This window comes from Oncorhynchus clarkii, chromosome 17, assembly GCF_045791955.1.
Source record: "Oncorhynchus clarkii lewisi isolate Uvic-CL-2024 chromosome 17, UVic_Ocla_1.0, whole genome shotgun sequence".
Lineage (NCBI taxonomy): Eukaryota > Metazoa > Chordata > Actinopteri > Salmoniformes > Salmonidae > Oncorhynchus > Oncorhynchus clarkii.
The window spans coordinates 69,570,809-69,598,473 of NC_092163.1; the positions used below are offsets into that span (position 1 = coordinate 69,570,809).

The 27,665-nt window shown below is 44.8% G+C and overlaps 2 protein-coding genes and 1 long non-coding RNA gene across 4 annotated transcripts; 2 read left to right on the forward strand and 1 right to left on the reverse strand.

The window, feature by feature from the left end:
* The first annotated feature begins 804 nt into the window (after positions 1 to 804).
* Positions 805 to 1,569, forward strand: LOC139371335 (uncharacterized). The gene is made up of 3 exons (XR_011627223.1): positions 805 to 939; positions 1,110 to 1,170; positions 1,473 to 1,569. It is a non-coding gene; the product is annotated as an uncharacterized lncRNA (long non-coding RNA).
* Positions 1,570 to 1,587: 18 nt separating this feature from the next.
* Positions 1,588 to 4,046, forward strand: LOC139369492 (ER degradation-enhancing alpha-mannosidase-like protein 1). Its single transcript, XM_071108738.1, is given in 7 exon segments — positions 1,588 to 1,627; positions 2,022 to 2,237; positions 2,347 to 2,521; positions 2,703 to 2,823; positions 3,008 to 3,178; positions 3,285 to 3,546; positions 3,844 to 4,046. Coding segments are annotated over 6 exon segments (816 nt in total). The 3' UTR covers positions 3,378 to 3,546; positions 3,844 to 4,046.
* Positions 4,047 to 5,672: 1,626 nt separating this feature from the next.
* Positions 5,673 to 23,596, reverse strand: LOC139371336 (guanine nucleotide-binding protein G(t) subunit alpha). 2 transcript variants are annotated; one of them, XM_071111674.1, is made up of 9 exons: positions 23,320 to 23,596; positions 12,458 to 12,500; positions 12,220 to 12,361; positions 11,713 to 11,870; positions 11,144 to 11,272; positions 10,828 to 10,957; positions 7,196 to 7,349; positions 6,768 to 6,982; positions 5,673 to 6,510 (listed from the first exon to the last, which is right to left on the reverse strand). In XM_071111674.1, the coding sequence occupies exons 1-8, from the start codon at positions 23,423 to 23,425 to the stop codon at positions 6,792 to 6,794; spliced, it is 1,053 nt and encodes a 350-aa protein (XP_070967775.1). In that variant the 5' UTR covers positions 23,426 to 23,596; the 3' UTR covers positions 5,673 to 6,510; positions 6,768 to 6,791. The 2 variants fall into 2 exon arrangements, with proteins under 2 accessions (XP_070967775.1, XP_070967774.1); XM_071111673.1 differs by having other exon boundaries at positions 5,673 to 6,563; positions 23,320 to 23,595.
* Between the last annotated feature and the right edge of the window lie 4,069 nt (positions 23,597 to 27,665).

The window sequence follows — 27,665 nt, forward strand, 5'->3', positions numbered from 1 at the left end:
GGAAAAAAGACGATTTTTATACCTCCAGATTGGTTTTGACATGGGTATTTTCTGACTCTTCACCTGTCTGAGCCTCAACTTTTTAATGCCTGTGGATGTTTTCTATTGGTGCAAAGGTGATATTGCTTGACACACGGCAAGACTGACATGCATGGTAGCCAATTGCTGAAACGCGCCTGCCCCCTCTTTCTTGATGACATACCTGGAGCTCCAAATCACACCTTAAAACCGGGAACGTTTCAAAGTCATAATTATAAACCCCGCCTGTTTTTCATATATTTTAAAATGAGATTTTAACCTTAACCACACTGCTAATCTTATGCCTAACCTTCAATTAAGAGAACATATCTTAACGAAATCATGAATTGTTACCATATAGACATTTTACATTGTGGCAACCGATGGGCTGGGTTTGATGACAAAGTGAGGCGCGCTATCGACTTTTTCTGCCAGTTTAGCCTAGGTGGCTTGGAAGCAATAAACGGAAGACAATTCAGCCATTTATTCATCAAATACTGTCGATTTGAACTATGTATTTTAAGACCGATCCAGAACAAATATGCAATGGAAGTCGATACTGGTTGGTCTCGTCGTACTCAGACTGACTTTCAGTAGTCTACTATAGCTAGCGTTTGGACTGGGACCTAGCTGGGGGTTCAACTTCCCCCTACATTTAAATGGAGAAGCACAAAGCAGGACCTCTTGTGCCAAACTTGGTGAAGAAGATTAACCTAAGAATTTGTCTTACCTTAGCCTCTTTGAAGGGAACAGAGATGACAGGAGATATAGCTCCTTCCCGGACACACTCAAGTTAAAGATGAAAGGCATGGCCAAAGACATGTTCTACTTTGGATACGGCAACTACATGAAATATGCCTTTCCCGAAGATGAGCTCAATCCCATTGACTGTCAAGGGAGAGGTCCTGACGTTCTCAACCCGTAAGTATAGGCCTAGAACCAATCTGGTAACACGTGCAATTGATTATTCGGTTGGTAGACTGCCCTGTCCAACTAGCTGAAGTGTGTGTCCAGTGTCCATTCATTATTTACATTGTGACGGATGATGTTAGCTGTGCGGTTATTGTAATTTGCATCTGTCTGTCATGCAGGACTTGTTATCAAATCTGGTTACGGTGATGTAAATGGCTAACCAAATACAGTTACTGTAAGGTTGGTATTCTATTTGTTTGTCCTCTCTATCCGCTCTGTCCGCTCTACTTTGTCCGCTTTGTCTGCTCTACTTTGAGCGACATTCTTTTGAATCTGATAACAAAAGGCACAAAGAAAATGCACAGCTGGATGAAACTTAATTTCTCTCAAGCTGAAACAGGGTCAATTCATTTAACTTGTTCAGCTTGTGATCAAGTTGAATGTGGTCCCACAATTCCCACCATGGTGTTTGCATTATTGCCTACATGTGCATACCCTCAATTATTATTATTATTTTACATGTTTCACTACTGTTGTTTCAGGTCAAACATCAACATCAATGATGTCTTGGGAAACTATTCATTGACACCCTAGACACACTACTGGTAAGCAGCTGTATTTTCTATTCCTGTTTCATTTGTGTCAGCTTTTAGGATAATGGTATTCAAATGGTTTAGGAAGTTTTTCAATGATCCTGGTAATGTTTCTCGCTCCAGGTGCTGGGGAATGTGTCATAGTTCCATAGAGCTGTGAAGTTGGTGATAGACACGGTATCTTTCGACACTGCAAGTGTTTGAGGCTAACATCAGGTATAAATGTAATATTCGTATACACCAGCACAGGCATCCCCCACCCCAGGGTGAGAGGAGAGCTGCATGGTTAATGGCCTGGTCTGTCCTGGGTTCTTAACGATTTGACCTGGCTTTGCCGACCGGGGAAATACTAGACAGGTGGAGGTAGATCTAAGACCATTGAACAACAACAGAGGTCCACTATCAGTCTTGACATTTACTTCACCTGTTGTTTACACAATATGTGTATATATAACGAGCACAACTATGCCGTACTGAAACAACTGTAATGTTCTTCAGTGACTGATTACCCTGTCACTTCATTTCCTCAGGTGAACCTGAAGAGTGGTGTCTCTCCAGACAGCATCAATGAGACTTGCACATCTGGGGCTGGCTCCCTGATGGTGGAGTTTGGCATTCTGAGCCGTCTGATTGGAGACTCCACGTTTGAGTGGGTGGCAAGACGGGCTGTCCCAGCCCTGTGGAACCTGAGGAGCAACGAGACAGGCTTGCTAGGTGAGTAGAGATCATCTTTGTAGTTTGTATGTAGATGTTTGCTCATGTGTAGCTGCATCTTTCTCTCTTGTTGTATCTCACATGGTTACCTCTTCTCGTCAACTCTCAGGGAACGTGGGGAACATTCAAACGGGACAGTGGGTTGGCATGCAAAGTGGCCTGGGAGCAGGGATGGACTCGTTCCTAGAGTACCTGCTTAAGTCTTACATCCTGTTTGGAGAGAGAGAGGACTAGCGGATGTTCCAAGCTTCTTATGAGAGCATCCAGAACCACCTGAGAATGGGGTCAGTCCTGTGCTTGAATCGACTTGATGAGGGTGTGTTTGTGTGGATACATAGTGTTCTAATGGTTGTGTGTTGAATGATTGGCCATATTTGAGGTTATATTAGTAATGTGGCGGCATGTTGTTTAGTGTTGATCTACATTCTGTAAAGGTAATGTGTGTGTGTTGATATTGACCTGCAGGAGGGAGTCATGTAATGAGGGAGAAGGGGACCCTCCACTCTACGCCAATGTGAACATGTTCAACGGCCAGATCATGAACACCTGGATCGACTCCCTGCAAGCCTTCTTCCCTGGCCTCCTGGTAGACACCTCTCTCTCTCTGGGAATGGGGAGCAGTACAAACCCTGCATATGTCCTCAACCTACAATGTCCCAATAAATGTTGTTCAGTAGAATACCTTGGTGTATGTTCAACCTGACAGTGTTACTACTGTTATTGATGTTTTCCCCGTGTCTGTGCTCTGACCCCGTGCCTGACCACCTCAGGTGTTGAATGGTGGTGTTGAGGAGGCCATTTGCATGCATGCCTTCTACTACGCCATCTGGAAGCGCTTCGGGGCCCTGTCGGAGAGGTACAACTGGCAGCTACAGGCACCTGATGTGCTCTTCTACCCCCTGAGGCCAGAACTGGTGGAGTCCACCTATCTCCTCTACCAGGTACCAGTGCTGCACATGCATTGGAAACAACATTTGATACAGAATGTTTGTTAGTTGTATTTGTTTTGAGCTGCTTTGAGTTGAGCTATTTCATTTCCCCTCACAGGCAACCGAACATCCTTTGTATTTGCATGTAGGACTGGACATCCTTGAGAGCCTGGAAAAAAATGACAAAGTCTGGTATAAGTCGGGTAGTTGAAAAACACTTGCTTTTAGAGAGGAAGTCTGTTTCTACTGTTCCCTAAACTGATGTGTGGATATGACAGGTGTGGGTATGCCACTCTTCACCACATGGTGGACAAGTCCAAAGAGGATCGCATGGAGAGTTTTTTTTTTTTCTCAGCGAGACCTGCAAATACCTTTACCTGGTATGTACTTTACTTTACTGACTTTGTCCCCATGGGGAAATTGTTCCAGTATCATATACACGTTTAAAGTGCCAATTAAATATAGTAGAAAACAAATTGACAATACAACATTCATATCAGTTACATGCCAATAAAAATAAACTAGCCTTCTGGCCTTACTGGATCAATAGGAACATTAGCCTGTGCTGTTTAGTACTTGTACTGTCTGAAAATACCTTTACATGGTATGTACCTGTACTGTATGTTGGTCAGAAACTGGAACAGGCTTTTCTGAGCTAATATAACCTGTCATTCTAGTTCATCCTGGGACATTCTCCTTCCAGCTGTTTGATGATGACAACCCCTTGCACAAATCAGAGAACAAGTACATCTTCACCACAGAGGACCATGTGGTACCTATTGATGCGCACTTCCGGGAGAAGCAGTGGAATGACCTGTTCCCCTGTGAGGAGAGAGTGGTGACAGACCAGGAGACCTCCAACGGGTCATTTTCTATCAACAATATCAATGTAATGACCTCTGATATATAAATATATATTACCCTGACACTGCCTGCATTATCAAATACTGCAGCTTAAAATATACAGTAATGAATGACGTACATTTCTTTCTGCTAAATAAGCACAAACATATTTGAAATATGCGGAGTTAGGTCATCTATCAACAACTTATGTTTTATTTTTCGTACAAATCATCATCATCATCATCTCCTCTGCTTCCTTTCTTCAGTGTGACAGGGTCTCTGAAGAGGCCAGGTACTCCCTGCCTTTGAAGAGTGTGTACATGAGACAGATCGATCACATGGTGGGACTGTTCTGAGGAGAGATCACTGCTGTGTCTGTGTCCTCAGTTTGTAGACTCACTAACTCAGGCACAGCTTGTTGTGTGAAGAGGACAGAGGGGTCTCACCTCACCCTGCTCTACCGCTCTGCTGCTCGGGACCAAGGTGGACAATACTCTCTAGGACCTTTTTTAAAATAGCATTTCAATTGTTTTTGCAGTATTGTTTTTATAATATGCATCAGTTTATTTTGTAAAGGACAATCTTTTTTTTTTTCTCCAGTAAAAGGTTTGCTGGATTCCTGTTCCACAGCATTTTAAATGTGACTCATTGGGTGTTGTTTGGTGTCATTATAACTGGGATGTTTTGGTTGAGGAATGAATGAAGCAGTGATGAGGGCTTTACTGTTCGAGCTTTGGTTTGGGTGTGTAGCTAGGTGTTCTGAACACACCGCCGAACTGTTATTGGGTTGAGGGAACAGTGCCATCCAGATACCTGTTTAATGTCCACAGCATCATTTTAAGTGCATTACGCAAAAAAATAGATATACAGGGTGACTAGTGCCTCACTAGGATTGTCAATGCTGACGTGACCCCTTGTTAGTGCAGACGTGACCTCTTATTAGTGCAGACGTGACCCCTTATTAGTGCAGACGTGACCCCTTATTAGTGCAGACGTGACACCTTATTAGTGCAGACGTGACACCTTATTAGTGCAGACGTGACTTAACATAAAAGCCAAGATGGTTGTGATAAAGTGAAATAAGTTAATAACTTCCATTCTGTGACCGGTATAGAAGGTGGAAATCATTCCTCTTTAGTACAATATTATTGACACTTCCTGTGGGTTTAAACAAAGCCATAAAGTGTGTAATGTTTAAGGTTGTGTAAGAGTATCATGTCTCTATTGAACAATTATGAATTTCTATTCCAAGTATTAATATTCAAGGAAGGGCTATTCATACACCGGTTGTGCTGCTTTGTTTGTTCATGTTCATGTTAATTTTGCTGTATATCCAAAGAGTTAGTACACAGCAGTACAGTATGTGTATGTGGACGACCTTGTGCAACCTTCCCTTGACTTAATAGTGCTAACAGACTATGTCAAGTACCAGTATGTGGGGAGGAACATGTTGTTTTGCCTCTGTCTTGTGAATTCTCAATTTTTTGTCTTAGATAATCTATTCAGGACTTAACTTTCTTCTCTCAGGTCATCTTGAGTTTTAACTAAGTGGGCTTTTGACCTCTACAATACTCTTCAGACAATGCTGTAAGAATGTTTTTCTCTTAATGTCAGAAAAATCTATACAAATATTGCATGTGAAATAAATGCCAAGTACAGAACGTGACGATACTGAGAGTAATTTATTCAATAAGTAGTTCACAGAGAGGTTAGTTTTCTACAGAAGCTTTAATAACTCATCTGATTCACATTTCACAGTAACATCCTTTGTCTTTTCTGTACAGAATGTGTGGCCCAAAGACCTACAAGGCATTCAAATTGGTTTGTGACCAAGCGACAAACTTAAAAATACTTTATTTTTACTACAGTTGCTCATCAGTTAGAGATCTAGATACAAGTTACCATTACCTTTGCAATTCTTTGTTGGACCAGTTCATTTTCATATGTCAGATTTCATGTGACATTGGTCCTCTCCAGTAGCTTGAGGTCTTTCATACGGTGCCCACTATACTTAACAGCTCAATCTTTGTTCTAGTATGCCTTATCTACACTTAAAACCCATTTTTGCTAATGAATGGGTTTTGTAACTTATTATAACACAAGTTGAAGTGCGTGTGCAGGTGGAGGCCATCTTGTTTCCGTCTCGTTTCCATCTCTTTTGGCTTTATATGCCAGTTACTGGAGCGTAGAGATGATACATTGCCTTACACCTATTCACATGTACTGTCTGGGAGAAGAAGCACTTTCTGCTGAGCGAAGGGTCGATGATTCAACTACAGTTCCTAAGAAAGTATGACAGCTTGATTATGATCGACTTATAACATATGTACAGGATAGATCATCTGACATCTCTCTTAGGGCTCATCAAGGTCTCAAATTAACTGAATTGTCTTTGGTTATGATACTGCGTTGGACTGTATGAATTCATGTCTGTGTATGTGTGTGTAGTAATCTATCGGAGAATGGCAGCTCGTAGGGACAGTTTCTCATCTTGGTCCGGTCTTGAGGAGATTGTTGCCCGCAGTTTGAAAGGGGGAAAAGATAGGAGTTAGGCCTGAAACAGAGGAGTGTTTAGAGGAGATAACGTGTGTGCCATTGGGTGGGTGACAGAGAAATTATGTGCTGATTCATAGTGAGTTGTGTGTGTGGTGCCTTTCAGGTAAACTATAGTTTACTATGGGGCTTTGGGATTCAATGGGCAGAGGCATACAATCTCTCAGTATCCTAGTATAGTCTAGACCAGAAGAGTTCCACTCACCTATATGACTATACGGCGTGGCTCTTAGAAGAGACCACAGCTTTTTAGGTTTTCTTTGATGATGATGTCAGTTACGGCGTCAAACACAAACTTGACGTTCTCTGTGTCTGTGGCACAGGTCATGTGTGAGTAGACCTCCTTGATGTCTCGCCGCAAGTTCAGGTCCAGGAACTGGAGTTTGATGTAGTTACCAGCATCCTCATAGGTGTTGGGGCCTACGGGGAATCCAACAACATTTAAGGAAATAATACTTACAATACTGTCAAAAGAGTCAACAAGAGCTGAAATCAAAGCTGGCTTATGCTATGGACAAACACAATATGCAATAGTTAAGAGCTGACATTGGTCTAACATCAAAAGAACATTGAGAAAACACTGAGTGTTCCAAGGAGAATAGGCCAGTGGCAGATCTGCTGTTGTGAGCCCACCGTCGTAGTCGGGGAAGCACATGCTGAGGTGAGCCTTCTTGATCTTCTCGGTGAAGACGTCTTTCTTGTTGAGGAAGAGTACGATGGAGGTGGCAATAAAGTAGCGGTGGTTGCAGATACTGTTGAACAGGTGGAGACTCTCGTGCATTCGGTTCTTCATGAGGAGAGAATCACACAGATGGATACCATGCATGAAACAAGCTAATGAAACTGATTCTTCTACAATGAATCTCTCCATGAGATCACAAAGCCGCTACTCTGACCACTACTCTGTCCATACAGTTCCACGGTGACTACCATTGTCTTCCGTCAGATGACATCATTCTAACGTGACAAGCATCTCCAGGAGCCATCAGTGCAGACGGCCGCCGTGCTATCTGACGTGAGACAATGCAGTGACTACCTCAATCTAGTGTCTATGATGATGATATCTCACCACTTCATCCTACAGTGACTACCTCAATCTAGTGTCTATGATGATGATATCTCACCACTTCATCCTACAGTGACTCCTTTAATCTAGTGTTTATGATGATGATGCTGATATCTCACCACTTCATCCTACAGCGACACCTTCAATCTAGTGTATATGATGATGATGCTGATATCTCACTACTTCATCCTACAGTGACTCCTTTAATCTAGTGTTTATGAGGATGATGCTGATATCTCACCACTTCGTCCTACAGCGACACCTTCAATCTAGTGTCTATGATGATGATGCTGATATCTCACCACTTCATCCTACAGCGACTCCTTCAATCTAGTGTCTATGATGATGATATCTCACCACTTCATCCTACAGCGACTCCTTCAATCTAGTGTCTATGATGATGATGATGATATCTCACCACTTCGCCCTACAGCGACTCCTTCAATCTAGTGTCTATGATGATGATATCTCACCACTTCATCCTACAGCGACTACCTCAATCTAGTGTCTATGATGATGATGCTGATATCTCACCACTTCATCCTACAGTGACTCCTTTAATCTAGTGTCTATGATGATGATGCTGATATCTCACCACTTCATCCTACAGTGACTCCTTCAATCTAGTGTCTATGATGATATCTCACCACTTCATCCTACAGCGAGTCCTTCAATCTAGTGTCTATGATGATGATATCTCACCACTTCATCCTACAGCGACTCCTTCAATCTAGTGTCTATAATGCTGATATCTCACCACTTCATCCTACAGCGACTCCTTCAATCTAGTGTCTATGATGATGATGCTGATATCTCACCACTTAATCCTACAGTGACTCCTTCAATCTAGTGTCTATGATGATGATATCTCACCACTTCATCCTACAGTGACTCCTTTAATCTAGTGTCTATGATGCTGATATCTCACCACTTCATCCTACAGTGACTCCTTCAATCTAGTGTCTATGATGATGATGATATCTCACCACTTCATCCTACAGTGACTCCTTCAATCTAGTGTCTATGATGATATCTCACCACTTCATCCTACAGCGAGTCCTTCAATCTAGTGTCTGTGATGATGATATCTCACCACTTCATCCTACAGCGACTCCTTCAATCTAGTGTCTATGATGATGATGCTGATATCTCACCACTTCATCCTACAGTGACTCCTTCAATCTAGTGTCTATGATGATGATATCTCACCACTTCATGACTCCTTTAATTTAGTGTTTATGATGATGATGCTGATATCTCACCACTTCATCCTACAGCGACTCCTTCAATCTAGTGTCTATGATGATGATATCTCACCACTTCATCCTACAGCGACTCCTTCAATCTAGTGTCTATGATGATGATGATGATATCTCACCACTTCGCCCTACAGCGACTCCTTCAATCTAGTGTCTATGATGATGATATCTCACCACTTCATCCTACAGCGACTACCTCAATCTAGTGTCTATGATGATGATGCTGATATCTCACCACTTCATCCTACAGCGACTCCTTCAATCTAGTGTCTATGATGATGATGCTGATATCTCACCACTTCATCCTACAGTGACTCCTTCAATCTAGTGTCTATGATGATGATATCTCACCACTTCATGACTCCTTTAATTTAGTGTTTATGATGATGATGCTGATATCTCACCACTTCATCCTACAGCGACTACCTCAATCTAGTGTCTATGATGATGATGATATCTCACCACTTCATCCTACAGTGACTCCTTCAATCTAGTGTCTATGATGATATCTCACCACTTCATCCTACAGCGACTCCTTCAATCTAGTGTCTATGATGATATCTCACCACTTCATCCTACAGCGACTCCTTCAATCTAGTGTCTATGATGATGATATCTCACCACTTCATCCTACAGCGACTCCTTCAATCTAGTGTCTATGATGATGATGCTGATTTCTCACCACTTCATCCTACAGTGACTACCTCAATCTAGTGTCTATGATGATGATATCTCACCACTTCATCCTACAGTGACTCCTTTAATCTAGTGTCTATGATGCTGATATCTCACCACTTCATCCTACAGTGAGTCCTTCAATCTAGTGTCTATGATTATGATGATATCTCACCACTTCATCCTACAGCGAGTCCTTCAATCTAGTGTCTATGATGATGATATCTCACCACTTCATCCTACAGCGACTCCTTTAATCTAGTGTTTATGATGATATCTCACCACTTCATCCTACAGTGACTCCTTTAATTTAGTGTTTATGATGATGATGCTGATATCTCACCACTTCATCCTACAGCGACACCTTCAATCTAGTGTCTATGATGATGATATCTCACCACTTCATCCTACAGTGACTCCTTTAATTTAGTGTCTATGATGATGATGCTGATATCTCACCACTTCATCCTACAGTGACTCCTTTAATCTAGTGTCTATGATGATGATGCTGATATCTCACCACTTCATCCTACAGTGACTCCTTCAATCTAGTGTCTATGATGATGATGCTGATATCTCACCACTTCATCCTACAGCGAGTCATTCAATCTAGTGTCTATGATGCTGATATCTCACCACTTCATCCTACAGCGATTCCTTCAATCTAGTGTCTATGATGATGATATCTAACCACTTCATCCTACAGCGACTCCTTCAATCTAGTGTCTATGATGATGATATCTCACCACTTCATCCTACAGCGACTCCTTCAATCTAGTGTCTATGATGATGATGCTGATATCTCACCACTTCATCCTACAGTGACTACCTCAATCTAGTGTCTATGATGATATCTCACCACTTCATCCTACAGCGACTCCTTCAATCTAGTGTCTATGATGATATCTCACCACTTCATCCTACAGCGACTCCTTTAATCTAGTGTCTATGATGATGATGCTGATATCTCACCACTTCGTCCTACAGCGACTCCTTTAATCTAGTGTCTATGATGATGATGATGCTGATATCTCACCACTTCATCCTACAGTGACTACCTCAATCTAGTGTCTATGATGATATCTCACCACTTCATCCTACAGCGACTCCTTCAATCTAGTGTCTATGATGATATCTCACCACTTCATCCTACAGCGACTCCTTTAATCTAGTGTCTATGATGATGATGCTGATATCTCACCACTTCGTCCTACAGCGACTCCTTTAATCTAGTGTCTATGATGATGATGATGCTGATATCTCACCACTTCGTCATCCTCCACCAGCACCATGTCGTAGGCGCTCAGAGCAGCGATGAAGATAATACAGGTCACTCCCTCAAAACAGTGGATCCATTTCTTCCTCTCTGAGCGCTGGCCGCCCACGTCAAACATCCTGCAGGACAGCGAGAGAGAGACAGATGTCAATGTTGATCGCCAATGTTATTACTATATTATTACAATGGTCATCTAAGCTCATTCGATTTCTTAAAGATAATTGTTGCTTTTCAATGTTTTTGTGATTCTGATCAATGGGGATTAATGCGGGTATAATTGTCTTGCGTTGTGTTTGTAGCCTCACCTGAAGTTGAGATCTTTTAAGCCGAACTGGGTCTCTATGATACCAGTGGTCTTTACCCTGGATCGCAACATGTCCTGTTCAGTGGGGATATATCCAGGCTGGACCAGCCTCTCCAAGTCATTCAGATAGCTACGTGGGACACCGAGAGAGAGAGTGGTTACTTCCTACTCAGTAGGGGTATATCCAGGCTGGACCAGCGACTCCAAGTCATTCAGAAAGCTAGGTGGGACATAGTGAGGTTATATCCTGCTCAGTGAGGATATATCCAGCCTCAGATAGTTAGCTGGGACACGGAGAGAGTGGTTATGAAAAACAACCTACCTTAATCTGGTTCATCAACAGACTAGTAAGAGAGAACAAAGCTCTTAGGTGCTAGTTTCCCAGACACATACCCTGGTCCTGGACTAAAAAGCATTCACAATGGAGATCCTACATTCAAAGAGCGTTTTAGTCCAGGATTTAACTTAATATGTGTCTGGGAAACAAGCCCTTTGTGGATATGATGGTGTGCTGTCATGGTGAAAAGGGAACGGGGATGGGGTTGGTCCAGTCCAGGAGAGTGAACCTACTATCCAGCAGAGTCGTTAAGCTGGTACTCAGAGGCCCTGTCGTAGCATGCCTGGATGCCAGTGTCCTTCCACAGCCGGATGATGATGTCAGACAGCTCCTTGGGCATGGAGCCCTCCTCAATGGTGTCTGCTAGATGCATGAGCTTCCTGGAGTCGTCCTACAAACCAACACACGCAGACACAAGCAAGTACAAAATCATACCTCCACACTTAGATTGCGCACTATACCCAGTCTGACAAAGGAACATCATATCCCAAATAATATGATGCCTGGCTTGGTTATGTTATGTAACCATCTGTCGGAATAGTGTTCTATAGAACAGCGTTTCCCTAACTTGGTCCTGGGTGCACGGTTTGGGTTTTGCCCTAGCACTACACAGCTGATTCAAATAATCAAAGCATGATAATGAGTTGGATATTTTAGTCAGCTGTGTAGTGCTAGGGCAAAAACCAACACGCGCTCCAGGATCGAGTTTGGGAACCCTGCAGTAGACAGTCAGTAACTACCTGCTGAGCGGTGTCACCATAGCCAATGTTGAGTTGAGTCATACCCTTTACAATAGCCATGATGGACTGAAGGGTATTGCTGTAGATGATGGTGACAAACTCCATAGACTCCTCAAGAGAGTAACCATCTTGATGGATAATTCTGTTGTGAGAAAACAAGATTCCACAAATTAATGTGATTGTTGAGACACTGATCATTTTATGACATTTAAATTGGTACAATAGAGTCACTACTCACTTCATCTGTTTCACGATTGTGCTCTTTCCTGATTCTCCAGCACCTATATGCACAAGTGAGAAAAACAGTACACTTATTTAGATCTCAGGTACTGTATATATAAATGACAGCCTGTGGTAGGGGACCATTATCTGGGCATGGCAAGGTCTTGGGAGGGTGTAGATCAGTCTCTATAGAAGTAGGCATCACATTTAAAGTACCAAACATGACCACTTGGCTGCAGTGTTAAACTATCTTAGACCTGGATTACAAAAACTAGGGGCAAACAAGGTCACAAAGTGTACTCCCTTATTCTATTTCACTTTTCTTTAACATTACTCTGCTACTATTCCCTCCATTTTCTTTCCTGACTTGTTATGGTCCTCCCTGTTGAGTTGGTGTGTACATTGGCCCACAGAGGAGCCACACAAGGGCACCAAGCTCCTTACTTCTGTCCTAAGCCCCTTCAAAGCTGATGTCAGGAAGAACTTTCTCTATCCCTGACCTATATTGTCACAGAGATGCAGTATGACTCACTTTGCTGCTGCACCTGCTATATCCATCATGGTTATTATTCTCTCCTGCTTCCCATCTATATCCATCATGGTTATTATTCTCTCCTGCTTCCCATCTATATCCATCATGGTTATTATTCTCTCCTGCTTCCCAACTATATCCATCATGGTTATTATTCTCTCCTGCTTCCCATCTATATCCATCATGGTTATTATTCTCTCCTGCTTCCCAACTATATCCATCATGGTTATTATTCTCTCCTGCTTCCCATCTATATCCATCATGGTTATTATTCTCTCCTGCTTCCCAACTATATCCATCATGGTTATTATTCTCTCCTGCTTCCCATCTATATCCATCATGGTTATTATTCTCTCCTGCTTCCCATCTATATCCATCATGGTTATTATTCTCTCCTGCTTCCCATCTATATCCATCATGGTTATTATTCTCTCCTGCTTCCCATCTATATCCATCATGGTTATTATTCTCTCCTGCTTCCCAACTATATCCATCATGGTTATTAGTTGACCCTGCTGCCCCTCTATATCCATCATGGTTATTAGTTGAACCTGCTGCCCCTCTACAGCCATCATGATTATTAGTTGGCCCTGCTGCCCCTCTACAGCCATCATGATTATTAGTTGGCCCTGCTGCCCCTCTTCAGCCATCATGGTTATTAGTTGACCCTGCTGCCCTTCTACAGCCCTCATGGTTATTAGTTGACCCTGCTGCCCCTCTTCAGCCATCATTTTTATTAGTTGACCCTGCTGCCCCTCTATAGCCATCATGGTTATTAGTTGACCCTGCTGCCCCTCTACAGCCATCATGGTTATTAGTTGACCCTGCTGCCCCTCTACATCCATCATGGTTATTAGTTGACCCTGCTGCCCCTCTATAGCCATCATGGTTATTAATTGATCCTGCTGCCCCTCTATAGCCATCATGATTATTAGTTGACCCTGCTGTCCCTCTACAGCCATCATGGTTATTAGTTGGCCCTGCTGCCCCTCTACAGCCATCATGGTTATTAGTTGACCCTGCTGCCCCTCTACCGCCATCAAATTATTAGTTGACCCTGCTGACCCTCTATAGCCATCATGGTTATTAGTTGACCCTGCTGCCCCTCTATAGCCATCATGCTTGTTAGTTGACCCTGCTGTCCCTCTACAGCCATCATGGTTATTAGTTGGCCCTGCTGCCACTCTACAGCCATCATGGTTATTAGTTGGCCCTGCTGCCACTCTACAGCCATCATGGTTATTAGTTGACCCTGCTGCCCCTCTACAGCCATCATGGTTATTAGTTGACCCTGCTGCCCCTCTACAGTCATCATGGTTATTAGTTGGCCCTGCTGCCCCTCTATAGCCATCATGATTATTAGTTGACCCTGCAGGCCTTCTACAGCAATCATGGTTATTATTCTCTCCTGCTGCCCCTCTACAGCCATCATGGTTATTAGTTGACCCTGCTGCCCCTCTACAGTCATCATGGTTATTAGTTGCCCCTGCTATCCCTCGACAGCCATCATGGTTATTATTCTCTCCTGCTGCCCCTCTACAGCCATCATGGTTATTAGTTGGCCCTGCTGCCCCTCTTCAGGCATCATTTTTATTAGTTGACCCTGCTGCCCCTCTACAGCCATCATGGTTATTAGTTGACCCTGCTGCCCCTCTATAGCCATCATGGTTATTAATTGATCCTGCTGCCCCTCTATAGCCATCATGATTATTAGTTGACCCTGCTGTCCCTCTACAGCCATCATGGTTATTAGTTGGCCCTGCTGCCCCTCTACAGCCATCATGGTTATTCATTGACCCTGCTGTCACTCTACAGCCATCATGGTTCTTAGTTGGCCCTGCTGCCCTTCTATAGCCATCATGGTTATTAGTTGACCCTGCTGCCCCTCTACCGCCATCAAATTATTAGTTGACCCTGCTGCCCCTCTATAGCCATCATGGTTATTAATTGATCCTGCTGCCCCTCTATAGCCATCATGATTATTAGTTGACCCTGCTGTCCCTCTACAGCCATCATGGTTATTAGTTGGCCCTGCTGCCCCTCTACAGCCATCATGGTTATTCATTGACCCTGCTGTCACTCTACAGCCATCATGGTTATTAGTTGACCCTGCTGCCCCTCTACCGCCATCAAATTATTAGTTGACCCTGCTGACCCTCTATAGCCATCATGGTTATTAGTTGACCCTGCTGCCCCTCTATAGCCATCATGCTTGTTAGTTGACCCTGCTGCCCCTCTACAGTCATCATGGTTATTAGTTGACCCTGCTGCCCCTCGATAGCCATCATGGTTATTATTCTCTCCTGCTGCCCCTCTACAGCCATCATGGTTATTAGTTGACCCTGCTGCCCCTCTAGAGACATCATGGTTATTAGTTGGCCCTGCTTCCCCTCTACAGCCATCATGGTTATTAGTTTACCCTGCTGCCCCTCTACTGCCATCATGGTTATTAATTGGCCCTGCTGAACCTCTATATCCATCATGGTTATTAGTTGGCCCTGCTGCCCCTCTTCAGCCATCATTTTTATTAGTTGACCCTGCTGCCCCTCTACAGCCATCATGGTTATTGGTTGACCCTGCTGCCCCTCTACAGCCATCATGGTTATTAGTTGACCCTGCTGCCCCTCTACATCCATCATGGTTATTAGTTGACCCTGCTGCCCCTCTATAGCCATCATGGTTATTAATTGATCCTGCTGCCCCTCTATAGCCATCATGATTATTAGTTGACCCTGCTGTCCCTCTACAGCCATCATGGTTATTAGTTGGCCCTGCTGCCCCTCTACAGCCATCATGGTTATTCATTGACCCTGCTGTCACTCTACAGCCATCATGGTTCTTAATTGGCCCTGCTGCCCTTCTATAGCCATCATGGTTATTAGTTGACCCTGCTGCCCCTCTACCGCCATCAAATTATTATTTGACCCTGCTGACCCTCTATAGCCATCATGGTTATTAGTTGACCCTGCTGCCCCTCTATAGCCATCATGCTTGTTAGTTGACCCTGCTGCCCCTCTACAGTCATCATGGTTATTAGTTGACCCTGCTGCCCCTCGACAGCCATCATGGTTATTATTCTCTCCTGCTGCCCCTCTACAGCCATCATGGTTATTAGTTGACCCTGCTGCCCCTCTACAGACATCATGGTTATTAGTTGGCCCTGCTGCCTCTCTACAGCCATCATGGTTATTAGTTGACCCTGCTGCCCCTCTACTGCCATCATGATTATTAATTGGCCCTAATGAACCTCTATATCCATCATGGTTATTAGTTGACCCTGCTGCCCCTCTATATCCATCATGGTTATTAGTTGAACCTGCTGCCCCTCTCCTGCCATAATGGTTATTAGTTGGCCCTGCTGCCCATCTTCAGCCATCATGGTTATTAGTTGGCCCTGCTGCCCCTCTTCAGCCATCATGGTTATTAGTTGACCCTGCTGCCCCTCTATTGCCATCATGGTTATTAGTTGGCCCTGCTGCCCCTCTACAGACATCATGGTTATTAGTTGACCCGGCTGCCCCTCGACAGCCATCATGGTTATTATTCTCTCCTGCTGCCATTCTACAGCCCTCATGGTTATTAGTTGGCCCTGCTGCCCCTCTACAGCCATCATAGTTATTAGTTGACCCTGTTGCCCCTCTACAGCCATCATGGTTATTAGTTGGCCCTGCTGCCTCTCTACAGCCATCATGGTTATTAGTTGTCCCTGCTGCCCCTCTATTTCCATCATGGTTATTATTCTCTCCTGCTGCCCTTCTACAGCCATCATGGTTATTACTTTGCCCTGCTGCCCCTCTACAGCCATCATTGTTATTAGTTGCCCCTGCTGCCCCTCTACAGCCATCATGGTTATTAGTTGACCCTGCTGCCCCTCTACAGCCATCATGGGTATTAGTTGACCCTGCTGTCCCTCTACAGCCATCATGGTTATTAGTTGACCCTGCTGTCCCTCTTCAGCCATCATGGTTATTAGTTGGCCCTGCTGCCCCTCTACTGCCATCATGGTTATTAGTTGACCCTGCTGCCCCTCTACAGCCATCATGGTTATTAGTTGGCCCTGCTGCCTCTCTACAGCCATCATGGTTATTAGTTGACCCTGCTGCCCCTCTACCGCCATCAAATTATTAGTTGACCCTGCTGACCCTCTATAGCCATCATGGTTATTAGTTGACCCTGCTGCCCCTCTATAGCCATCATGCTTGTTAGTTGACCCTGCTGCCCCTCTACAGTCATCATGGTTATTAGTTGACCCTGCTGCCCCTCGATAGCCATCATGGTTATTATTCTCTCCTGCTGCCCCTCTACAGCCATCATGGTTATTAGTTGACCCTGCTGCCCCTCTACAGACATCATGGTTATTAGTTGGCCCTGCTGCCCCTCTACAGCCATCATGGTTATTAGTTTACCCTGCTGCCCCTCTACTGCCATCATGGTTATTAATTGGCCCTGCTGAACCTCTATATCCATCATGGTTATTAGTTGGCCCTGCTGCCCCTCTTCAGCCATAATTTTTATTAGTTGACCCTGCTGCCCCTCTACAGCCATCATGGTTATTGGTTGACCCTGCTGCCCCTCTACAGCCATCATGGTTATTAGTTGACCCTGCTGCCCCTCTACATCCATCATGGTTATTAGTTGACCCTGCTGCCCCTCTATAGCCATCATGGTTATTAATTGATCCTGCTGCCCCTCTATAGCCATCATGATTATTAGTTGACCCTGCTGTCCCTCTACAGCCATCATGGTTATTAGTTGGCCCTGCTGCCCCTCTACAGCCATCATGGTTATTCATTGACCCTGCTGTCACTCTACAGCCATCATGGTTCTTAGTTGGCCCTGCTGCCCTTCTATAGCCATCATGGTTATTAGTTGACCCTGCTGCCCCTCTACCGCCATCAAATTATTATTTGACCCTGCTGACCCTCTATAGCCATCATGGTTATTAGTTGACCCTGCTGCCCCTCTATAGCCATCATGCTTGTTAGTTGACCCTGCTGCCCCTCTACAGTCATCATGGTTATTAGTTGACCCTGCTGCCCCTCGACAGCCATCATGGTTATTATTCTCTCCTGCTGCCCCTCTACAGCCATCATGGTTATTAGTTGACCCTGCTGCCCCTCTACAGACATCATGGTTATTAGTTGGCCCTGCTGCCTCTCTACAGCCATCATGGTTATTAGTTTACCCTGCTGCCCCTCTACTGCCATCATGGTTATTAATTGGCCCTAATGAACCTCTATATCCATCATGGTTATTAGTTGAACCTGCTGCCCCTCTACAGCCATCATGGTTATTAATTTGCCCTGCTGCCCCTCTATATCCATCATGGTTATTAGTTGACCCTGCTGCCCCTCTATATCCATCATGGTTATTAGTTGAACCTGCTGCCCCTCTCCTGCCATAATGGTTATTAGTTGGCCCTGCTGCCCCTCTTCAGCCATCATGGTTATTAGTTGACCCTGCTGCCCCTCTATTGCCATCATGGTTATTAGTTGGCCCTGCTGCCCCTCTACAGACATCATGGTTATTAGTTGACCCGGCTGCCCCTCGACAGCCATCATGGTTATTATTCTCTCCTGCTGCCATTCTACAGCCCACATGGTTATTAGTTGGCCCTGCTGCCCCTCTACAGCCATCATCGTTATTAGTTGACCCTGTTGCCCCTCTACAGCCATCATGGTTATTAGTTGGCCCTGCTGCCTCTCTACAGCCATCATGGTTATTAGTTGTCCCTGCTGCCCCTCTATTTCCATCATGGTTATTATTCTCTCCTGCTGCCCTTCTACAGCCATCATGGTTATTACTTTGCCCTGCTGCCCCTCTACAGCCATCATTGTTATTAGTTGCCCCTGCTGCCCCTCTACAGCCATCATGGTTATTAGTTGACCCTGCTGCCCCTCTACAGCCATCATGGTTATTAGTTGACCCTGCTGTCCCTCTACAGCCATCATGGTTATTAGTTGACCCTGCTGTCCCTCTTCAGCCATCATGGTTATTAGTTGGCCCTGCTGCCCCTCTACTGCCATCATGGTTATTAGTTGACCCTGCTGCCCCTCTACAGCCATCATGGTTATTAGTTGGCCCTGCTGCCTCTCTACAGCCATCATGGTTATTAGTTGTCCCTGCTGCCCCTCTATTTCCATCATGGTTATTATTCTCTCCTGCTGCCCTTCTACAGCCATCATGGTTATTACTTTGCCCTGCTGCCCCTCTATAGCCATCATGGTTATTAATTGATCCTGCTGCCCCTCTATAGCCATCATGATTATTAGTTGACCCTGCTGTCCCTCTACAGCCATCATGGTTATTAGTTGGCCCTGCTGCCCCTCTACAGCCATCATGGTTATTCATTGACCCTGCTGTCACTCTACAGCCATCATGGTTCTTAGTTGGCCCTGCTGCCCTTCTATAGCCATCATGGTTATTAGTTGACCATGCTGCCCCTCTACCGCCATCAAATTATTATTTGACCCTGCTGACCCTCTATAGCCATCATGGTTATTAGTTGACCCTGCTGCCCCTCTATAGCCATCATGCTTGTTAGTTGACCCTGCTGCCCCTCTACAGTCATCATGGTTATTAGTTGACCCTGCTGCCCCTCGACAGCCATCATGGTTATTATTCTCTCCTGCTGCCCCTCTACAGCCATCATGGTTATTAGTTGACCCTGCTGCCCCTCTACAGACATCATGGTTATTAGTTGGCCCTGCTGCCTCTCTACAGCCATCATGGTTATTAGTTTACCCTGCTGCCCCTCTACTGCCATCATGGTTATTAATTGGCCCTAATGAACCTCTATATCCATCATGGTTATTAGTTGAACCTGCTGCCCCTCTACAGCCATCATGGTTATTAATTTGCCCTGCTGCCCCTCTATATCCATCATGGTTATTAGTTGACCCTGCTGCCCCTCTATATCCATCATGGTTATTAGTTGAACCTGCTGCCCCTCTCCTGCCATAATGGTTATTAGTTGGCCCTGCTGCCCCTCTTCAGCCATCATGGTTATTAGTTGACCCTGCTGCCCCTCTATTGCCATCATGGTTATTAGTTGGCCCTGCTGCCCCTCTACAGACATCATGGTTATTAGTTGACCCGGCTGCCCCTCGACAGCCATCATGGTTATTATTCTCTCCTGCTGCCATTCTACAGCCCACATGGTTATTAGTTGGCCCTGCTGCCCCTCTACAGCCATCATCGTTATTAGTTGACCCTGTTGCCCCTCTACAGCCATCATGGTTATTAGTTGGCCCTGCTGCCTCTCTACAGCCATCATGGTTATTAGTTGTCCCTGCTGCCCCTCTATTTCCATCATGGTTATTATTCTCTCCTGCTGCCCTTCTACAGCCATCATGGTTATTACTTTGCCCTGCTGCCCCTCTACAGCCATCATTGTTATTAGTTGCCCCTGCTGCCCCTCTACAGCCATCATGGTTATTAGTTGACCCTGCTGCCCCTCTACAGCCATCATGGTTATTAGTTGACCCTGCTGTCCCTCTACAGCCATCATGGTTATTAGTTGACCCTGCTGTCCCTCTTCAGCCATCATGGTTATTAGTTGGCCCTGCTGCCCCTCTACTGCCATCATGGTTATTAGTTGACCCTGCTGCCCCTCTACAGCCATCATGGTTATTAGTTGGCCCTGCTGCCTCTCTACAGCCATCATGGTTATTAGTTGGCCCTGCTGCCCCTCTACTGCCATCATGGTTATTAGTTGACCCTGCTGCCCTTCTACAGCCATCATAGCTATTAGTTGACCCTGCTGCCCCTCTACAGTCATCATGGTTATTAGTTGACCCTGCTGCCCCTCTATAGCCATCATGGTTATTAGTTGGCCCTGCTGCCTCTCTACAGCCATCATGGTTATTAGTTGGCCCTGCTGCCCCTCTATTTCCATCATGGTTATTATTCTCTCCTGCTGCCCTTCTACAGCCATCATGGTTATTAGTTTGCCCTGCTGCCCCTCTACAGCCATCATTGTTATTAGTTGCCCCTGCTGCCCCTCTACAGCCATCATGGTTATTAGTTGACCCTGCTGTCCCTCTACAGCCATCATGGTTATTAGTTGACCCTGCTTGGTCTCTTCAGCCATCATGGTTATTAGTTGGCCCTGCTGCCCCTCTACTGCCATCATGGTTATTAGTTGACCCTGCTGCCCCTCTATAGCCATCATGGTTATTAGTTGACCCTGCTGCCCCTCTACAGCCATCATGGTTATTAGTTGACCCTGCTGCCCCTCTACAGACATCATGGTTATTAGTTGGCCCTGCTGCCCCTTTACAGCCGTCACGGCTATTAGTTGGACCTGCTGCACCTCTACAGCCATCATGGTTGTTAGTTGACCCTGCTGCCCCTCTACAGCCATCATGGTTATTAGTTTGCCCTGCTGCCCCTCTACTGCCATCATGGTTATTAGTTGGCCCTGCTGCCCCTCTATTTCCATCATGGTTATTATTCTCTCCTGCTGCCCTTCTACAGCCATCATGGTTATTAGTTGACCCTGCTGCTCCTCTATAGCCATCATGGTTATTAGTTGACCCTGCTGCCCCTCTACAGCCATCATGGTTATTAGTTGACCCTGCTGCCCCTCTACAGGCATCATGGTTATTAGTTGGCCCTGCTGCCCCCTTACAGCCGTCATGGCTATTAGTTGGCCCTGCTGCACCTCTACTGCCATCATGGTTATTAGTTGACCCTGCTGCCCCTCTATAGCCATCATGGTTATTAGTTGACCCTGCTGTCCCTCTACAGCCATCATGGTTATTAGTTGACCCTGCTGCCCCTCTACAGCCATCATGGTTATTAGTTGACCCTGCTGCCCCTCTACAGCCATCATGGTAATTAGTTGTCCCTCCTGCCCCTCTACAGCCATCATGGTTATTAGTTGACCCTGCTGCCCCTCTACAGTCATCATGGTTATTAGTTGCCTGGGTAACTGCTAATGTAAAAAGGACTTTATATAATGAATTTGATTGATTGATCGATGTCAGGGAGAGACACACACTAGCTCAGTCTCTAATAGAGTGTCTATGAGGTATTGAGGCCCCTCACGGACAGTGTCAACAGAGTGCTGTGCTGAATGTTCTTCTGTCAACAGAACCACCTCAATCTGCATGTGTTCTATGTGTTCACTACATGGCTATTACAACTCAGGAATCTACAATCAATGTTGTGGTCCTAATCAAGTTTATGATGACATGAAAGTGCTCCCTCCCTCCCTCCCACTGTCTGTCTCCCTCCCACTGTCTGTCTGTCTGTTTCTCTCTCTCGCACTCTCTCTCTCTCGCTCGTCCCCTAGATACTTGCTAAGACTTAGTTCATGAAGTATTGGTGCAGGGTGTTCAGTTAAGCGTGGACGTTGGGGTCAGTGGAGCTATAATTGGTTTGCATTGGGGTAATTAGGTTAGGGTGTGTGTGCAGTAGTGTGGGGTTAAGACTTCTGTACTACAACAATTGTTGTTTGAGGATTACCAGGGGCTTGAGCTGAGTAATTACCAAAGTGTTCAGAACAATAGTGTGAAAGCCAGGGGGGATAAGCTACAGCCTCGGGCTCCTGCAGAGTGACCAAGGATGCTTAGCTTCACCGTTGTTGCTAATGCAAAATGTAGTGACTCTGAATATCAGCATTTTCAGTCAATTTAGCATATGTCGACAAGAGGGTAAATGTATTTGGCATAGTAATTCTATTAGCTTTGACATTTACCTTGATTGATCCCCAATAAAGACAAAATCATTACAAAATAATGAGTTTGCAAGGCTGGTAAAGTCTAAATTACAATCCAATTTGGTTTAGGGCAACTGCATGATTAACAATATAATACGAAGAGACAAGATAACATTGTCTCTGTCTACACACCTGCATTATTCAACACCACAGGAGACTACTGTGGACACGATCTTCACATCTCTCTCAAGGTTAAATGACAGAGGGCAGAACTATCTCTATCCCCATCCCTCTTAGGATAAAAGGTGTGATCTAGAACCTAAAAGGGTATCCTGTGGGGACAACCGAAGAACCCTTTTGGAACCCTTTTTTCTAAGAGTATAGTAGAGTCTACTCAGCAATATAAACATGGGATTACACACTTAGTGTCAAAAGGTTGCTTTTAAGAAAGAAACCTTTTCATGTTCTATTAAATACTAAGGAAGCCATCCCGAGCAACAGACCTTTGACCAGATAAGACTCAATCACTGGACAGTCACATAGGGCCTTAGAGCCTATGACTCATTTAGTGCATAGTCTGGATACCAGGTTATGATGAGGCACCCCATAGACCACCCTCCACACAGGCCCTTCCCCAGAGCAGAGGACCAGAGGACCAGAGGGCCAGACAGGCAGACATTACCCAGAAGCAGCAGCTTGACTGTCCTGGCGTCCTTCTCTGCGTCCTCCTTGAGTTTCTTCTCAAGTTCTTTGGAGTGCTTGTCCTCTGCGCTCGCTCCGGCCCCCATGCTCACACCCCGGCTTCAGCTCAAAACCAAATAAAAGGGGAAAACCGTCCTAGCTGATCACCTAGAGGGCCGACTGGTGTCGTAAACTACGCAGATGCCACGTCAACTGCTTTTAACGAACACCGGAGAGGCAAATGATTGAGTGTTTTCAAGTCTTAGAGAAGATTTTAGGCATCCCTGTCCACCTGATCAGGGATGGCCAATAGGGCACAAGGACAGAAGACTCCTGGGGCAGGGGGAACGAGATGCAGGGGTACATGGCGTATGAGTGACCTAACCTTTTTTAGGTTGAGGTTTAGCAGGACTTTGCTGTGCTCAGCGGAAGATGCACATCGGCTCAAGTACTTATCTGGCCTCAGCTGGCTTGATAAGAGTGAGGGAGGTAGAAAGACATCTTCATCTTTATCCACTGGCCAGGTTCCATGAGGAGTAAAATACCTTAGTAAGTAGTAAGTAAGTGAGGTAGAAAGAGGTTAGAGGTGAGAGCTCTAACACAAAGAGGAAACAAGGTGTACAGTTGATTAGTGTACAATGAATCATGCTATCGCTTGTCAATGAGAAGCTCACCTATAGTTCCCATTGTTCTACAGAACACTGGTTTACAGCAGGGCAGAGGTAGTTACTGCTGTCTAACTCTTAGAGACTCACTCTATTTGAAGTGTGCCTCTCATGGCAAAGCTGATGTCACCTTATAATGAAAAAGACAACACAGACTACAACATACAGTGCCTTCGGAATGTATTCAGACCCCTACTTTTTGTTAAAATATAGCCTTATTCTAAAATTGATTAAATAGTTTTTTCCCCTCACCAATCTACACACAATACCCCATCATGACAAAGAAAAAAAGGGTTTTTAGAAATGTTTGCTAATATACAGTATATATATATATAAAAAAATAAAAATAAACTGAAATATCACATTTACATAAGTATTCAGACCCTTTACTCAGTACTTTGTTGAAGAACATTTGGCAGCAATTACAGCCTCGAGTCTTCTTGGGTATGATGCTACAAGCTTGGCACAGCTGTATTTGGGGACTTTCTCCTATTCTTCTCTGCAGATCCTCTCAAGCTTTGTCAGGTTGGATGGGGAGCATTGCTGCACAGCTATTTTCAGGTCTCTCCTGAGATGTTTGATCGGGTTCAAGTCCGGACTCTGGCTGGGCCACCCAAGGACATTCAGAGACTTGTCCCGAAGCCACTCCTGAGTTGTCTTGGCTGTGTGCTTATGCTCGTTGTCCTGTTGGAAGGTGAACCATTGCTCCAGTCTGACATCCTGAGCACTCTGGAGCAGGTTTTCATCAAGGATCTCTCCGTACTTTTCTCTGTTCATCTTTCCCTCGATCCTCACTAGTCTCCCAGTCCCTGCCACTGAAAAACATCCCTATGGCAAGATGCTGCCACCACCATTCTTCACCGTAGGGATGGTGCCAGGTTTCCTTCAGACGTGATGCTTGGCATTCAGGCCAAAGCGTTCAATCTTGATTTCATCAGACCAGAGAATCTTGTTTCTCATGGTCTGAGAGTCTTTAAGTACTGTCATGTGCCTTTTACTTCCTTCTGGCCACTCTACCATAAAGGCCTGATTGGTGGAGTGCTGCAGAGATGGTTGTCCTTCTGGAAGGTTCTCCTATCTCCACAGAGGAACTCTAGAGCTCTGTCAGAGTGACCATTGGGTTTTTGGTCACCTCTCTGACCAAGACCCTTCTGCCCCAATTTCTCAATTTGGCTTGGTTTATGCTCTGAGATGTTCTTCCAAATCAATACAGTTTACCACAGGTGGACTCCAATCAAGTTGTAGAAACAGCTCAAGGATGATTAATGGAAACAGGATGCACCTGAGCTCAATTTCGAGTCTCATAGCAAAGGGTCTCAATACTTATGTATATAAGGTTTTTCTGGTTTTAATTTTCAATAAATTTGTACAAATTTAAAATTTAAAAAACTGTTTTCTCTTAGTCATTATGCGTAGATTGCTTAGGATAATAAAAAAAAATTATTTTAGAATAAATGTTGTGGACAGCAAGGAGTAATTTAACAAAATGTAGAAAATGATGGCTTCCCGAAGACACTGTACATTACTCAGCTCACACTTGTGGAACACACTGAGGATACTGTATACTCAGGGTTATTCTAGGTCCAAAGAAACAAAGAGATATTCTGTTGAATCTGACAATTAATCTTGATGGTTGTACAGTCGTCTCAAATAAAACTGTGAAGGACCTCGGCATTACTCTGGACCCTGATCTCTCTTTTGATGAACATATCAAGACTGTTTCAAGGACAGCTTTTTCCATCTATGTAACATTGCAAAAATCAGAAATTGTCTGTCCAAAAATGATGCAGAAAAATTCATCCATACTTTTATCACTTCTAGATTAGACTACTGCAATGCTCTACTTTCCGGGCTACCCGGATAAAGCACTAAATAAACTTCAGTTAGTGCTAAATACGGCTGCTAGAATCCTGACTAGAACCTCAAAAATGTGATCATATTACTCCAGTGCTAGCCTCCCTAGACTGGCTTCCTGTTAAGTCAAGGGCTGATTTCAAGGTTTTATTGCTAACTTACATTACATGGGCTTGCTCCTACTTATCTTTCCGATTTGGTCCTACCGTACATACCTACACGTACGCTACGGTCACAAGACGCAAGCCTCCTAATTGTCCCTAGAATTTCTAAGCAAACAGCTGGAGGCAGGGCTTTCTCCTATAGAGCTCCATTTTTATGGAATGGTCTGCCTACCCATGTGAGAGATGCAGACTCGGTCTCAACCTTTAAGTCTTTATTGAAGACTCATCTCTTCAGTAGGTCATATGATTGAGGAGTGTGAAGGTGAACGGAAAGGCACTGGAGCAACGAACCACCCTTGCTGTCTCTGCCTGGCCGGGTTCCCCTCTCTCCACTGGGATTCTCTGTCTCTAACCCTATTACAGGGGCTGAGTCACTGGCTTACTGGTGCTCTTCCATGCCGTCCCTAGGAGGGGTGCGTCACTTGAGTGGGTTGAGTCACTGACGTAGTCTTCCTGTCTGGGTTGGTGCCCCCCCTTGGGTTGTGCCGTGGCGGAGATCTTTGTGGGCTATGCTCGGCCTTGTCTCAGGATGGTAAGTTGGTGGTTAAAGATATCCCTCTAGTGGTGTGGGGGCTGTGCTTTGGAAAAGTGGGTGGGGTTATATCCTGCCTGTTTGGCCCTGTCCGGGGGTATCATCGTGTGGGGCCACAGTGTCTCCTGACCCCTCCTGTCTCAGCCTCCAGTATTTATGCTGCAGTAGATTATGTGTCAGGGGGCTAGGGTCAGTCTGTTATATCTAGTATTTATCTTGTCTTATCCGGTGTCCTGTGTGAATTTAAGTATGCTCTCTCTAATTCTCTCTTTCTTTCTTTCTCTCTCTCGGAGGACCTGAGCCCTAGGACCATGCCTCAGGACTACCTGGCATGATGGCTCCTTGCTGTCCCCAGTCCACCTGGCCGTGCTGCTGCTCCAGTTTCAACTGTTCTGCCTGAGGCTATTTAACACTGACCTGTTCACCGGATGTGCTACCTGTCCCAGACCTGCTGTTTTCAACTCTCTAGAGACAGCAGGAGCGGTAGAGATACTCTCAATGATCGGCTATGAAAAGCCAACTGACATTTACTCCTAAGGTGCTGACCTGTTGCACCCTCGACAACTACTGTGATTAATATTATTTGACCATGCTGGTCATTTATTAACATTTGAACATCTTGGCCATGTTCTGTTATAATCTCCACCCGGCACAGCCAGAAGAGGACTGGCCACCCCACATAGCCTGGTTCCTCTCTAGGATTCTTCCTAGGTTTTTGCCTTTCTAGGGAGTTTTTCCTAGCCACCGTGCTTCTACACCTGCATTGCTTGCTGTTTGAGGTTTTAGGATGGGTTTCTGTACAGCACTTTGAGATATCAGCTGATGTAAGAAGGGCTATATAAATACATTTGATTTGATTTGATTTGGTTGTGGAGTTCTCAGGGTTGTTTTTGAAACCAGTGGACAGCCAGTAATCTGTTACATGTAAGGGATTACAAAAAACAAAACAACAGTAACTGTAATCCGCTATGTTACCAGCAAAAAATATTGTTATCAGATTACAGATACTTTTGAAAAACTAGATGATTACTTTGAGAATTACTTTTAAATCCAGAAAGGATGTTTGCGCAAACAAATATTTGACACTTCTCTGTTTTCTCATTGACATTCAAATCAGCATTGAAAAAAGGCA

What these genes read in the sequence shown, in the direction of transcription:
- LOC139371336 (XM_071111674.1), bottom strand. Translation starts at nt 23,425, where the DNA reads ATGGGGGCCGGAGCGAGCGCAGAGGACAAGCACTCCAAAGAACTTGAG. An exon ending in AGTCAAGCTGCTGCTTCTGG is followed by an intron (nt 12,501 to 23,319) that starts GTAATGTCTGCC and finishes TTGTGCATATAG; the next exon opens with GTGCTGGAGAATCAGGAAAG. An exon ending in CTTAACGACTCTGCTGGATA is followed by an intron (nt 11,273 to 11,712) that starts GTAGGTTCACTC and finishes TGTCCCACGTAG; the next exon opens with CTATCTGAATGACTTGGAGA.